The 16,019-nt window shown below is 43.6% G+C and overlaps 1 protein-coding gene across 4 annotated transcripts; it reads left to right on the top strand.

The window, feature by feature from the left end:
- The first annotated feature begins 429 nt into the window (after positions 1-429).
- ezh1 (enhancer of zeste 1 polycomb repressive complex 2 subunit) lies at positions 430-15,744 on the top strand. Of its 4 annotated transcripts, none has more exons than XM_037089269.1 (20): positions 435-905; positions 2,721-2,904; positions 3,041-3,166; positions 3,671-3,793; positions 4,133-4,250; positions 5,039-5,269; positions 6,194-6,296; positions 6,575-6,738; positions 6,937-7,028; positions 7,131-7,293; positions 8,464-8,648; positions 10,647-10,738; positions 11,826-11,854; positions 11,969-12,094; positions 13,241-13,419; positions 13,520-13,615; positions 13,777-13,858; positions 13,939-14,022; positions 14,101-14,185; positions 14,300-15,744. In XM_037089269.1, exons 2-20 carry the CDS (start codon positions 2,725-2,727, stop codon positions 14,358-14,360), a joined length of 2,319 nt encoding a protein of 772 aa, XP_036945164.1. In that variant the 5' UTR covers positions 435-905; positions 2,721-2,724; the 3' UTR covers positions 14,361-15,744. The 4 variants fall into 4 exon arrangements, with proteins under 4 accessions (XP_036945162.1, XP_036945163.1, XP_036945164.1 ...); XM_037089270.1 differs by having other exon boundaries at positions 436-905; positions 13,942-14,022; XM_037089267.1 differs by lacking the exon at positions 11,826-11,854 and having other exon boundaries at positions 430-905; positions 11,922-12,094.
- Positions 15,745-16,019: the final 275 nt, after the last annotated feature.

The following is a 16,019-nucleotide window of genomic DNA, read 5'->3' on the forward strand; positions in this document are numbered from 1 at the left end:
CCAAAAACGTGATTTTGTTGCATTTCTTTGCTATGTTTAATAGCCGAAGTTCAGATTTTCCGTGGAGGACACGAAGGCATCATTGGCCGGAGGATAAACTGCGTTCAGCTCACCCTGCCGGAGGAGAGCAGAACAACACCTCAACTGTTTCCACCCGATTGAACTCCGCTGCTGAGTTTTGTTTTCACCTGATAATTAAATTCACCTCATTCATTTATTAGACGTTTTCTTTTACCAGCAAACGCTGCAAATTGTCGTATTATGTGATTACGTGTTCCGGGTTCGCCTGCAGTCTATTTGTTTAATATATGAACAAAAAAAAATTAAAATAATTAAAAAAAAATAATAATCAATAGAACATTCCTGTGAGGTCGCTCCGTGTATTTACTTTAAACGTGCCCATGTGAGCGTGATGCCCTCACGCATTTTGAACGGCGCCCTCGCACTCAGCACAGTTGCATCAGTTCCTGTGTGCGCGTGTAAATGGCTGTGCCGTGGCTGCTCCACGCTACTTTTTATTCTCAGGACGCAGAATAGTCATAAATCCTCCTCTGCTAGGAAAAGGCTGTGATCATAATAAAGACGTCACCCTCCCGCTCGGGCTGGCTCAACCAAGCCAAGTGCGCAGCTATTTGTAAGCTACAACAACAACAACCTCCAGCACCATGCCCATGGATAACGTAGGGATTTCTCTGAGATCCCCTCGCGGTGCGAAGACGATATCTGCGTCAGATCCATAGCAGAGAGAGAGAAAAAAAAGCCTTTAATTGCTCCGGATCTGTCTACTATTTAAAAAAAAGAAAAGAAAAGAAAAGAAAGAAAAGAAAAACGAGAGACAGACAGGGACTCGACACGCGTTGCGGGCTCCTGTCGCAGCAAATAGGACGCAAGACGTGGATTTGAAGGTATTTAATAACTGCGACACTGGCTGTGGGGGCAGACGTGCACACGCGTCCGCCAGAATAACGTGCTGTCATTGTGTCTTTAAAGTAATCCCACATTTTAAATGGATACTGTGTGGCTCCGTCTTGAACGGGACTGCAGCTACAGGACGTAGCGCACTTCATAGCTGTGGCTGAAACGTGTGCACGACTCGCAGTCCAGGGGAAGAAGGAGAAGGGGGGTAAAAGAAGAAGAAGAAAAAAAAACATGCACTGTGGCAGTTTCCCGAGCTCAGTTTTGTCGTTGTGCTCATTTTTGGCTGTGCTTTAGCTCACGCAGGGAACTTGATGTACACTAACGTGGTTATGAAACACAGGAAAACTGTACTACGCACTTTTCTGCTCCGCTTCATATTGCTTTTTTTCTGGAGAGGCACGCCCACTCGTGAGCAATGTGGATGTCCCCCCCGTGCTGTTAGATTCATGGACACTTCTTTTACTTATTTGCGCATACGTGATGAGTGTGTTTGTTCAGTGTGTGGTTGGGTTTTTTTTTTGTTTTTTGTTTTTTGTTTTTTTATTTGGGCAGGGAGCCATCGGTGATCGGCTGAGAGGAGCAGTCCAGCCCTCAGCAGTTTAAAGCACCCGTGCGGAAGGCATTTTTCTACATTTCATGTCAGTTTTGTTTTGCCAACAGAGGGGGGCACTCTTTCAGATCCAGCACCAGAGGGGCTGAATGGGGAAGTTTCATGCGTCTGTGTGAAGCGTTTGCTGTGCGTAGTAGTAAAAAGACTCACGGGGCCTGAAGTAATCTCACAACACATTATATAAGCGCAAAGCTTGAGTTGAGAGTGTGTAAATATTAGTTGTGATCTTGAGTATGATCATGATATGAGAGCTGGTGAAGATGGTTCACTAAATACTCACTGTTGAGTGTCATATTCAGTAAAGTCTTGCAGGAATATTGCTTGAAATTACTGGAAAATAATCAGTTTTGCCCAAAAATGCATTAATTATCAGTGATGGAATGTAACCAAGTACATTTACTCAAGTACTGTGCTTAGGTACCATTTTGAGAAACATGTACTTTATTTGAGTATTTTTCAATTGTCTGCCTCTTTGTACTTATACTCTACTTTAAAAATGTAATTTTACTCCTCTACATCTACTTGAGTCAGAAAAATGCTGAATATATGAAATGGATCTGCTAATCGTGCACAGTAGTGTAAAATATACTTAAATATGTATAATTTACCTTTACTCAAGTATGTCTTTTTGTTACTTTACTTTTTTTTTTGTTGTTGTTGTTGTTGTTTTTTTTAAATCTCGCTAATTCTGATTATAAGAAACATGAATCAGCAATTGGCCATAATTGGTTCAGCCAAATTTATTTTACCGTTGATACATATATATTGATATACAATTGATATATTATAGTGAATATCTTGACTTTTACTCCACCGTGACCTTTGGGTGCCTATCACAGCACTGCTCTTCTGCTGGTGCACCTTCTTGGGATCTAAGTGGCCTTAAGGGGTCAGTTTGTGAGATATGGTTAGAACTTTAGTCTAAAACATTTTTTTAAAATGACTTAGTTGTTGTGTGTTGTGTCAAAAACGCCCATGTGTTGAGTTGCCGAGATGCTGACATGCTAACCAGCTAGCCAGGGTCCATCCTGTTCCGTAATACTACTTCGTACTGCAAGAGGCGCTGCCCCTTATATTTTTTGGATCTGCCTTTGAATTCTCACCATATTCTACCAATGACACCTTTAAGTTGACACTGGTATCTACCCTGTTTTGGACTGGTTTTCCACGTAGCTTCTCTGTCTTTTTAAAGAGTCATGGAGGAAACAGCTGCTGCAGCCTCAGCCCCTGGGACGGGTGCTGCCCCGCCAACCCCAAGACCTCAGCCTTCCTCCTTTGCACCCTCCCGCAGCCTGCTGGAGTGGAGACGGAGGGTCAAGTCTGAGTACATGCGGCTCCGCCAATTAAAGCGCCTTAAAAAAGCGGAGGAGGTCAAAGTGGGTCGACTCAATTATTGGCGGTTCTGCTTATAAAAAAAAATAATAATAATCAGTTTCTGCCTGTGTATGGCGGTGTGTGTGCGGGGCTGTGTGACATGCTCTCTGCTCTGTTCTTTTTTTTGTTTGTTTGTAGACCCTGTTCATGTCCAACAGGCAAAAGATTGAGCAGCAGACAAACCTCCTGAATGCAGAGTGGTCCAGGCTCAGGATCCAGTCCATCCCTCTGTCAACTTCCAGTGGAGCGCTGGCCAACAAGAAGGTACGTGTGTGTGTGTGTACTGTATAGAATACAATATTAGCCATTGCAACACATCACTCCACATACCATCTTGCAGGCACTATGTCCATTTTCCCGTTGAACTAGTAATCTGATCTATTATTACTGTCTCGGATGCATCGTGAGAAAACCTCTCACGTCCATCACGTTGCGTCCTCCTCACCAGCACCAGTGTTATGCTCTGATTACCACCTGGCTGTCAGGTGTTACTAAAATATCTCAGGACATAGCAGTGTGCCAGAATTGGATCACTTGGCGGCCTGAAGTGGTCTCCGGGCCTGTGGGAGCTGGTGAGGACATAACAGCATCTCATTCTCTTCCCTCATGCTGTCAGGCTCCACTTTAATGTGTTTCATGGGTTTTATTTTCCCCTGCTGGGGGTTGAGCAGCATGTGTATCCGATTATATGATTATGAAATATTCCAATAACTCCGAGGACTGCTCTGGTGTCCTGTCAACCCCACCTCACCTCCGGGGCTCTTACAGATGTGTACAGTGGAGTTTGGCTTCCCAGGATTCAAAGCCCAGGCCATCGCCATGAGGCCGCTGTCGACGGTGGCAGGAATCCCCTTCATGTACTCCTGGTCGCCTCTGCAGCATAACTTTATGGTATGAGATAAACCACATTGTGTCCAGGGTGATGTGATTATAGTGTCATTACAGGTACGGACAACTCTTATATAAGATTATGCCCATTCACCTGATTCCAATTTCGAGAATTCTCATGTGTTCAATGGAAATGAACATGACATTCTGTGAGTTTATCCAATTGTACCAGTTGTGGGTTCATGAACATCCAAACCAGTTGTATGAGCTGGAGAACACATGTCATCAAGCTAAAAGCATGTTCCTTCCCTTTGGTTTACATTTATGTTATTAATTCCAGTCCGTTTGTGAGGCAGGACTGTGAGAACATTATGTGAACATGATGTGCGTTTTGTTTCTTAGGTCGAGGATGAAACCTTCCTTCACAACATCCCGTACATGGGCGACGAGGTGCTGGAGCAGGACGAGGCCTTCCTGGAGGAGCTGATCGACAACTACGATGGTGTCCACGGAGACAGAGGTGAGCCTGTTGAATCCTCTTTAAGTCTCTTTAAAGGATTAGTTCAACCACAAATTAAAATTTAAGTCAATGTCTACTGACCCCCCATGCCGTTAGGAAGTTGATAGAGACTTTGTAGTCCACAAAAACATTTTGGGAGCATTACAGCAAGACAGCGCTGCGGAATTCTTCCAAACAACGGATGAAGATTGATATTTTCATAAAAATCATAAAATGGCTCAATAAAGCTTTTCTGGTAAATCCAAGTCTCTGGAAGACCAGAGATCCCAAATTGATTTGAAAATACATTATTTGCACCCTTTTTTTTAAGCTTTACTTTAGCAACTGAGTTTCCCATCTGAAGTGGGCGCTCATGGGAGTGATATAATGTCTTTTCAAATCAGTCATCTCGAGGCTTTTGGAGATTTGGATGCCGGATGAGCTGCATGGAGCATTTTTTCTGCTTTTTATTCCCTTCAGTTGTTTAGGAGAACACTGCTGCGCTGTTTCTCTGTGAAGCTTCAGAAATGTTTTGAGGACTACAAAACTTCCCCCGGCACTCCATCAGCATGAGGTTGAGTAGATAATAACTGAATTATCATTTCTGGATGAACTTATCCTTTAAGATGTCGCCACAGATCCCATAATCCAACCATCATCATGTATATCACTGCAACATTCACTTGGGAACTTTGTTTAATTACATGTTGAGGATGCAGCTGATGTCATTCTTTAGCATTTCTGAAAGCCTGTGGAAAACAAATACTTAACGGACTGGTGATGTTTATGCTCTGTTAATCGTTTCCCAGAGGGCGGGTTTATCAGTGACGAGATCTTTAAGGAGCTGGTGGAGGCCTTGAGTCAGTACTCTGACCACGAGGAGGAGGATGAGGAGGAAGCAGTGGCGGCAGCAGCGGCGGAGGTGATGGGAAAGAAAGAGGACGAGAGAGTGATGAGGAGGAGCTCAGTGGAGGCTTCAGAAGACACCAAACCTGGTACAGTGGCATTCATCAGGAGGAAGAGGAAGAGCACAACCGAGGGTGAGCAAGTCTTCAGCTGTGTGAGAGAACAAGAGGGCTGCAGCGCGAACAAGGCCGGTACTGTTCCTCTCATTACACTGTACAGCTGCCACAAGGTCGCCCTGCCACAGCAGCTCTTGCCACAGGCATTGTTTACTTTAAAGCTGTCTCTGTAGGCCTGCACGGGTGCTGTGAGTGAGGGAACCTGTTTGTCCATGACACTGATATGGCCTGGCTCTAATTACAGAACTTAATGACCTCTCGTACCGGGCTTTATGGGAAACTAGGCTGTATGCACGCTTAGTGATAGTGAAATGCAAGCACACCTGATTACACAGACATTCAGCTGCTGGTGCACAGGGGTGGAAGAAAAACTCAGACACCTCACTTAAGCAAAAGCGTTCATTGCGCAATAAAATATTTCTAGTCTTTGGTTTGATATCATATCACATCACATATGATGTATTTTTGCAACGATGTATTGTCACGCTAATCCAAGAGGGTTTTTAAATTGTTGACTGATCGTAAATGGTTGGGAAATTGTCTCAACCCATAAAAGACCATGCCTCAGTTTATCAGAAATATTCTAAGTCACCAGATTTGAAGTTACGTGGTTGAAAAGAACTTAAAGTTGTTACGCAATTGTGTTTGTGCAAATAGTGCATTGTTTGTCTCTGAGATGTCGTGTGTGAGACAAATAATTGTGAGTACCTTGAATTTACAGTACACACAGACACAAATGTCCACATATGAGTAAAAGAGACTGAAAAGAGATAAACTGGCCTTGAGCGCTGGAAAAAAAAAACATGTGTACACATTGCAAAATGTTTAAAACAACACATTTCATAAGCTTTATTTGTGAATGTGTCACAGAACCTGATGTGTGCACAAAGCAGGGTTATTTGTGTAACCTACTCTCTGTTTCTCTCTTGTCTCCCCCAAAAGTGAGGGACCTGTCCGGCAGCAAGAAGGTCCCCAACGATAAGATATTTACAGCCATCGCCTCAATGTTCCCTTACAAGGGCACCATGGAGGAGCTGAAGGAAAAGTAAGAAAAGTGCAGTGAAACCAGGGGTCTATGAGCACAATGCTGAACGGGCCGTTGCTTAGTGTTCACCATGGTGACGCGAGCTGTCAGGGAGGGAAGTAATAATGGAGGCTCCCTCTCGGGCTCTGTGACTCAAAGGAGCCATTGCATCAGCATCTGAAAGAGTTTTACTTTGAAAGAAACATTAGCCCCTACTTCAAATGAGAATACTGTGGCAAAGGAACTGTACACGTGATTTATGTATACATCGACTAAAGCTCACCCTGTCACCTCCACAGGTACAAGGACCTCTTGGAGCCCCCCGGTCCGGTGAAACTGCCCCCCCTCTGCACCCCCAACCTGGACGGACCTTTTGCAAAGTCCGTGCAGCGGGAGCAGTCGTTACACTCCTTCCACACCCTCTTCTGCAGGCGCTGCTTCAAATACGACTGTTTCCTTCACCGTAATGTCTTATTTATTTATTATGAATTAATTTGTTTATTTATTTCCAGTGAGATTATGATTAATGCACTATGATTATACTATGTCCTGTTTCTGTTCCTCTGGATGTTTTATTTTATTAATTGCCTACAGTTTCTGAATGTTTTCTGATGCCCTGATGTACAACAGAGTGAAAACACATTTGTTTGTGTTCGTAAAGCTTTCCATGCTTCGCCCAATGTTTACAAGAGGAAGAGTAAGGAGATCCACATGGAGAGCGAGCCGTGTGGCGTGGACTGCTTCCTGTTACAGGTATGCCTGGCTCACAGTGCACTCTGTACGCCGCGGTGAGCGTTGTATCTTTTTGTTTACCCTTTGTTGTTTTCTTCCCATCCCCTGTGCTCGCTCCTGCAGAAAGGGGCTAAAGAGTTTGTGGATCAGAATATGTTACGATCACAGAGGTCCCGGAGGCGCCGGAGGCAGCAGCGTCCCACCAGCTCCAGCTGTCCTGGACCGTCTGAGTCTCCTGAGGAAGGCAAACAGGGCGACAGCGACCACGAAACCACCTCCTCCTCAGGTGGGAGTCTGATCTCACAGGAAATTGGTTTGGAGCTGCTTTTGAAAGCACCATCTGCTTTGTCTGCTTTAGCTAGGATGACTAAGGGAGTCACGGAAAAGGTTCAGTTTCTTACTTTTGTTGTTTTCATTGATTTTTTATTTATTGTTTTGAGATTCGCGTATTCACCGCTTCCGTAGACTAGGTACATGTAAAGCTCTGCTCATGTTTTTTTTAGCTCTTAGGCTCCACACAGTTATTTAATGTGTTTCTGAGTCACCGTATGGCTGAGTGAATGCATCATTTACCATAACCTCCCCCGGATCCTTCCCTCTGTGAAAGCCCCCTCAGAAAAGTGAAATTTGGCTGAGCATGATAGCGTTCAAGTCACATCCTGCTCTCTCCTCTCTCTTCTTGCATCTCCTCTCAATATCAGCTCCGTCTTGCCAAGCATAATAAACCAGCCATCAGTTTTGCATGCTTCAGCCCCAACATAAACACTTTGTTCCCTCTCCGCCTCCTTCCCCTTTGCTTTTTTTTTTTTTTTCCTTTCTGTTTTTTCCCCTCTCTGTTGACATCTCCATGTGGGGAGCAGCGGGAGGGAAATAAGAGCCATCTCCTCTGGCTCTTTGTCGTCCTCTCCTCCTCTCAGGTTGTTGTTCGTCTCCATCAGTGCCTCACTGGAAGTCTCTGTTAGCTTTGGAAACCGCTTGTGCTCAGTCGGTGACTCAGCAAACTCTCTTGCACGTGTTGAGATAATGTGGAAAAAACAGATTGTTAAGCAGATTAATAAAGACACTCTGCTGGAGCATGTGGCCACAGCAATGCTGCATTCAGCCTGTTGCCAAGCAACATTCGGCTCTCTGCCTTGAGCTGTGGGTGTACGAGCATCAGTCCCGAATCTCCAAAAAGCAAAATCAAAGCCCACAGTCCCCTGTGGCTGTGTGTGCACATGCAGATACGCAGAAATTACACCCAGGAATAGTAATATATATGTGTCAGCGTAGGGTTGAATTAGGATGTCTTATGAGTGTATGGAGAAAAAAAAGGTGTACCAAACCTTTTGCCAAGACCAAGTAATAGAAAAGTGTTTGTGTGTGTAGATTCAAAAAATCTGAGACAAACACTCTGCCAAGAGTGGTTAGTCAGAGACGTTCAAGTGTTTTTTTTCTGTCTGTGTGTGTTTAACAGAGGGGAATTCGCGTTGCCAAACTCCCACCAAGCTACGTCCAGCGGATGATGACGGTGCAGAGCAAGCTTGCTGTGTGGTCCAGTGGAGCGGGGCAGAGGAGTCACTGTTCAGGGTGCTACACGGCACATATTTCAACAACTTCTGCTCCATCGCTCGCCTCATCGGTACAAAGAACTGCAAGGAGGTGAAATGTTTACAAACTTGACAGTATTTCCATCTCAGCGTGCTCCTTCTGTATTCAATACATCAAAAAATCTCCTACTGACTAATAATGATTGAAAGCACAACAAAATATAGCTTAAATCTAACCAAGCTGCTACAGACAGTATTGTATAGTATAGTGTAGTGTAGTGTAGTGTAGTGTAGTGTAGTGTGTTCTTCTTCCTTGTCATAAACTGGTGCCAACATTACCCACAATGCAAGTGAATTGCGAGCGTGGCTAACACTTTATAATAATCATTGTTAATAAATGATAAATTTAAAGTAAATTGAGTTAAATCAGTAGTTTATTGTAAAGATGATGTATGATATTCAGTTAATGGTTAATAAATACTGTGTAGTTAATAATAATAGGCATAATAATCAAAGCAATTTGGGAGCAACTTATGAGCAGAATAATCTTTTACTGTAGCTAACTGTAGCTACTGGTAGCTAATTAGCTCATCAGGAGATTTATATGCAACACAAGACATTGATACCATAATGTCAGAACTTTTATTTTTTAATAATTCATTTACAGTTGATTTATGAGGCATTGTGTTAAATTTTAACAGTCAAATAACTATTAACTAAAGTTTGATCAGATATAAATTTACCGTATATTTTTGATGGTCATGATGAAGTGTTCCTCAAGTGTTGTTATGCGACTAACGGCTTATGTAGCCGAGAGTCGCGCGCCTCAGAGGTCTAGTAAACCCACTTCTTCCCAACTCCACACCCCCAGATTTTTTTTCGTGTTGTTGCCGCTGGAGCCACAAAAGTCGTCATACAGCCCATGCAGTAATACTCCCTGAGACCCGTAAACAGATTTTGATGTGCAGAATCAGTTCCCCCTTTAAAAGACCAGATGGTGGAATGGGGACAAAAAAAAGATAGAAATAGATGTAACAATTGTGAACGGAAAAGACAAGGAACACACATAAAACAAGGGCATGGTGACAAATCGGAAATAAGAGCAAGGCAATTTCTGAGAAATGAGGCTTTAATTTTAGAGAAACAGCTCTCGCAGTAAAATCAGTTGTGAGTTGTTTGCTGTCGCATCTGTTGTCTGCTACCCTTATTAGCAATGAAATGTAGTTTCAAATGTTAGAATAATGAACTCTGACTAATACTTTCTGAAAAGTGATGCAGAGTAGTTTTGAAATCATAGTTAACATCGTAGTTATGGCGATGATTCCTGTTGCGTTTGCGTCAGTGCAAGCGTTCTAACACATGCATCCGGTGCCTGCGGTTTATGGTGTGGATAATTGGGCTGACTACAGAGAGAATGGCATGTGGCACCATAAAACAGGATGATTACCAGATGTGACGTCTCTCATATTCTCTCATGATGCAGTTATTCAGGCTCAGACATTCATAGATTTATGTCATGTGGACTGTACACAAGCGGGGGGGAGGGGGGTTAGAGAGATTATCACAGTTTTTGAATTAGATTTCTCAAATTGATGAGCGCAAAGCACGCAGTAAATAACAGCTAAAACAAATACTAATAGAGTATTTGAGACAGACATGTTGAAGCAGCCTTCTGTCTATCCTGCGTGTAGCCTCTCTTACAGTACAGTCCAGAGTCTGTACTAAACTGTCCGTCACAGCGCTGCTGGCAACCAGAGGGCCCCGCCCACTGCTTAACTGCGTGGAAATGCTGAAACCAGCTGCATCATTATGTATGTCTGTGTCCTAGGGAAGAGGCCAAATCTGGGTTTTGGCAGCCAGAAGCGGCCGAGTGTGTATGCGCACACACATGCATGTGTATGTTTGGCCTCTGCAGCGGAGTTTTGATAGCAGAGCATGGAGGGAGCAGGATGTACTGTGGCGTAATTTGTGGCAATGTGCTTTTCAGCTTGAGTGGGCCTACATTACACAACTTAATTAGGGTGAAGAGAACAGACTTTCCTCACAGTAGTGTACGTTTGTGAGAAATTACCGGGAATGTGTTGCTCATTTTCCTTTTCATTTCCCGCAGGTGTACGAGTTTGCAGTGAAGGAGGTCCTGATTCATCGTGTCCCTGTGGTTGACGGAGGCATCTCGCCCCAGAAGAAGAAAAAGAAACACAGGCATGATATCACCAGTTTTTCTCTCTCCCTCTCCCTCTCCCTCTCCCTCTCCCTCTCCCTCGCCCACCTTTTGCTGACTGACTGAAACATGATCACTCGCAAAAGAGAGCTTGGCGCTCAGTGAAACTTCTCTGAATAGATACATTGTAACACTGTGTTAGGGTTCAAAAATTCACCATTAACTAGTTACTTTTTAGAATGTTTATGAGCAGCATCTGCAGCTTTATTAGTCATTACAAAGCACTTTTTAATGCCTTTTTGTGCATCGTATTCTACTACTACCAGGCACAAGTTCTCTGTTGGAAGGTGTTTGAGTTAGCAGTGAATTAGTTATTAGCTAGACCCCACTATAGAATGGGTCACATATTCTGACTCAGACTTAAGGAACAGTTAAGTTTTCGTCTTTATCTAGTCACACCCATGTCGATTGAAAGTCGGGTGAGGTTTTGTACTCCACAAAACATCTAGAGCGTCACCGCAAAGCAGCATTGTAGTATCCTCTGACTCCTTCTAAAACTTTAAAATAACAACTCAGAAAACACAAAATTGGCCCCATACAGCTCTTTCAGCACTTTTACCTTAAGTTAGTTTGGGATCTCAGGGCTTCCAGAGACATGGATTAAACCAGACAAGTGTATGGACTTTTTGTCTACATTGTGAGTACTTTTGGGTGCGCTGATCATTTAATTTAGTATTATACTGAGAAAAAAAAAATGAATTAATGTACAACACCTTCTATCAAAAATCAGTTATTGGTGGAAATTACCTTGTGGATGCAGAATACGGCCATGCAGATTAATGCATTAATAACTGCTTCATAATAGACAATAAGCTAATAATATGCACACTAAAAAGCAACAAGTAATGGTGAATTTGTCTACCTTAAAATCTCATGTGTTGATGAATGTATCCTGCACCCTTGCAAGTGCTAATAATGCATTTAGTGTAATAATGCACTTAGTCTTGCTGTTACAGATTTGTCACTGAATAAGCCATGTAAAGAAAATGTGCGTAACTTGAACAGGTGCTGAACAAGTTAGAGGAGTTAGAGAGTAAACCTTGCAATTGTGTTTGTTTAATATGGCAGGTTATGGGCAAAGATTCAGCTAAAGAAAGGTATGTTCATCTCAGAATTATAACCTCACTGTTACTCTGTTACTCCACCATGCCCTCTGAAATACAGCACAGCTTGCTGTGCCAGTCTGAGGGTTTTGTCCTCTGTTGCTCCAGATAACTCGTCCAATCAGGTGTACAACTACCAGCCATGTGATCACCCCGACCATCCATGCGACAGCTCCTGCCCGTGCGTGATGACCCAGAATTTCTGTGAGAAGTTCTGCCAGTGTGAGCACGAATGTGAGTCTCACCTTCTTTTATTTACCTTCGAGATCATGCTCTCCTGTACTGCGTGCTCCTTTCGTCTCACACAGTCAAAACCACATGAAGGAGCCTCGTCTGCCTTGCGATGCTAAAAAAAAAAAAATCCTGTCATAACCACATTTTCCACTGAAAGCGCTCAGTAGCTTCAAAGCCCCATTTTGCCAGGCCACAATAGAGCAGGGCAGCAGAATGAGAAACGATTCTGCAGTATTCTGGCAGCAATCAGAGGAGAGTCTGTCCTCTGGCGGGGATAGGTGGGTGTCTGTTTAATACAGAGCTGTGTTCACAATGAGGCATTTGCTGCAGCAGCAACAACCCAGAACTGTGCTTTCCGAAATGGCCACATGGTGGAGGAATGCATTTTGTTTTTTGCTCTGGGGAGTTTACAGCAGGGAAAGAAGATGAGGCGAATTAAACATTTTGCAACAGTTTTGATGGTTCATGGCTCATTTGCTCATCTGTTGTGGTTCAGTCACCTTCTCTCCCCCCCCCTCCTCCTCCTACTCACCCGACTGTTACCTCGCCTTTTCCCGTAGCAGAGGAGAGTCAGGGCCAAACAGGAAGCAGCCCCGAGTTGCACATGTGTGTGCTCTAAGGAGCTGGAGAGAAATCAAAGGGATGTGACAGGCTCCGTGCCTGATATACACCATCATCTGCAACATCAGTATGAGTCAGACTGCTCCAGCTAAACAACACTTGATGATACAGACACATAAAACCCACACGGGCTGGGGATTGGAGGTTAAAACGGCACAACAGAGAAGACAGATTCTGCCCGGAGCTCTTCTTATGGACAGTCCTCCCCGAGCTGAAGCTGCTGGAAAGACATTTTGTTTTTTCTTGCCTGATCCTTCCGTTCATCTGCCCGGAGGGTGTTATGTTACTGCCTGCAAAATTGTATTTCAACATATCTGCCAGCAGAGGTCCCTGACAGATGAGCTTCTCAGCAATACTCAGCCACAGAGCTTCTGTGCCTCAACTGCATTTTGAAATGGAATTATTTATCATAATCCTATTGTGTTCTGCCAACTCATATAATGTATTATATTTCTGTATTTCTGCATGCAATCTGCTCATAAACGTCCCGGTTTCAGAGCAGCTGTGTGTCTAAATGATTTCCAGGCCAGAACCGCTTCCCAGGCTGCAGGTGTAAGACACAGTGCAACACTAAACAGTGCCCCTGCTACTTGGCTGTGAGGGAGTGTGACCCAGATCTGTGCATGACCTGCGGCGCCGCAGACCACTGGGACAGCAAAGGGGTCTCCTGCAAGAACTGCAGCATCCAGAGAGGACTGAAAAAGGTACACAAGGACACTTGAAGGTCTTGATGGCTCAGTGTGACAAATCTGATATTCTAGTTATCCTAGATGACTCACGTGACTTGTGGTGTCCTTCTGTCAGCACCTGCTTTTGGCTCCATCAGATGTCGCTGGATGGGGCACCTTCATCAAAGAACCAGTGCAGAAAAACGAGTTTATCTCTGAATACTGCGGAGAGGCAAGTCCCTGCAGTGAAGTCAGATTCTACCGTTTTTATTGATTGAAGTTGTTGTGCTGACGGCGTTTTCTGTTTCTGTGTCTGTGTGTGTATATGTGTGTGTGTGTGTGTGTGTGTGTGTGTGTGTGTGTGTGTGTGTGTGTGTGTGTTTGCATCCTCAGCTGATTTCCCAGGATGAGGCAGACCGACGTGGAAGGATCTATGACAAATACATGTCTAGCTTCCTTTTCAACTTGAACAATGGCAAGTATCCCACGCTCCTGGTCGCAATAACAGCGCTGTTACAACATTTGGAGTAATCCTCAATTCACTCTGTCTCTCAGTAGACTTTGTTGTGGACGCCACACGAAAGGGGAACAAAATCCGCTTTGCAAATCATTCAGTTAACCCAAACTGCTACGCGAAAGGTACGACTGAGTCGGTTTGTTTTGAATTCAGGGAATTGTGTGTCTGTGGTCGGCTGATGTTGATGTGTGCCGTTGCAGTGGTGATGGTGAATGGAGACCACCGCATTGGAATCTTTGCCAAACGAGCTATTTTGCAAGGAGAGGAGCTCTTCTTTGACTACAGGTAGATTCAAAGTCAAATAAAACCGAAAAAAAGGCTGCTGCAAATGTGACTGACGAGTAACTGGTTTCTGAAGACACTGATACCAGCTAAAAAACTCTTTGCTTCCTCCCACAGATACAGCCAAGCCGATGCCCTCAAATACGTGGGCATAGAGAGGGAGGTAGACATGACTTAGCTACACCTGCAGCCTACCTCCGTAACCTGTCCCGGACTCTTCAGCCACCCACTAGTGCTTCTGTCCCTCTCTGCAGCGTCATATCTAGCTGAACGGTTGCTGTCTCCACCCTCTCTGCTGCACTTCCAAAAATAGAAAGTCCCTCCCTGTTTGCAGGTGCTCCCGCTCTGCAGACACCACCACACCACCTCCGTCAGTGACAGCCGTCAGCTCTCTCTCTCATCTGCCCAGACCCAGCCACCTACCTGCGAGACTGTATACACCAAGCTTACAAAACGTAACTATTTAAAGTGGAAATACTATTAATCCGTATCGCTTACCGCACCAAGAGGATCACGTGTTTTGTTTTTTATTTTTCTCTTTGTTCCATCTCGTCAAGGCGAAAGGCGCTTTGATAACCCATCATACAGTGTGTTACTCTCTCAGCAGTTCTGTTACTGTACTTAGACTGGCTTTTGTTTGACCTCTCAATACGTAACGCAAGCTTTTACATCGTACCTAATGATGACCAGTGAAATGCATGTGCTGTCTCTTGGATAAACAAACCATTAACCATGTTAGTCACAGCATTAGCTTCAGTCAGACGCTGCCCCGTGCAGTCACTCAGTATTGTAGTGTGATGTTACCCAGTGCTTGTTCTTCAGAGGAGCCTTTGAGGAAGCGGCAGGTTCGACAGCTTGTTACGTTCTTCTATGAACCCCTTTCAGCGGCTAGCATCACCACCACATGTTAATGGTGAAATAAATTATTGTGCATTTATAACATTGTTCTGCAAAAATAGGCAACCAGACGAGAAACCGACTGACTGAATGTAACCTGTATACGATGGTGAAGAGATCTCATCCCTCTTTTCATTTTACACATTAACCTGTTTTGTATCGGTACTCTGAGCAACGTCAAAACATTACATCATCATGTTTACATGATCCGAAGGCTTTCACACTTTGTGAGGGAACTGATTTAAAGATTAACCAGTCACGTAGTAAATGTCTTCCATTGGAAAATATATATATATACATATATATATAAGTGCCAAATGATTCCACACAGAAAAAGGTTGAAACAGTGTGGATGTGTCGCATAACAAACAGAGATGTGTTAAAGGAAACCTTTTCAAGGTTGTGACCACATTAAAAAGCAAAAATTATCAGTGTTTGACCAAATATTAAAGTCCCCCACATGTGAATGTAAAATATCATTTATCATCATTTCTTTATTTTTTATAGTGTTTGTCCAGATTTGTTACACATTCTGTTTTTCACTTATCAAACATTGAAGCCCACGTTGAAATGAGATCTTTCTCAGTAGAGATGAACAAAATGGAGTTTACTGCTATGTACAGTGTATGCCTATAAAAATAAAAGTTTAACTTTATACATTAAAACATGCTGTGTTGGTTCTTGTGTTAAATGCTGCTGTGCTAAAACTAGAGCGACAGAGCTCATACCTCTGCCAGGCCCAACAGTCCCCTTTTGTACTCACCGGTAGACACCAGCCACTTAAATATGGCTGATTTGTTTCATCAAGACTTGTGAATTATTCCCTGAATAATTAATGAAATGAGCCAGAAAGAGAGAAAAAAATTCCTGGATCTGTCTTTTTTTTTTTTTTTTTTCAGATCTGCACCAAAAGTTAGTGTGGTCTATTCTGGGCTGTAAC

Source organism: Acanthopagrus latus, chromosome 23 (genome assembly GCF_904848185.1).
Source record: "Acanthopagrus latus isolate v.2019 chromosome 23, fAcaLat1.1, whole genome shotgun sequence".
Classification (NCBI taxonomy): Eukaryota; Metazoa; Chordata; class Actinopteri; order Spariformes; family Sparidae; genus Acanthopagrus; species Acanthopagrus latus.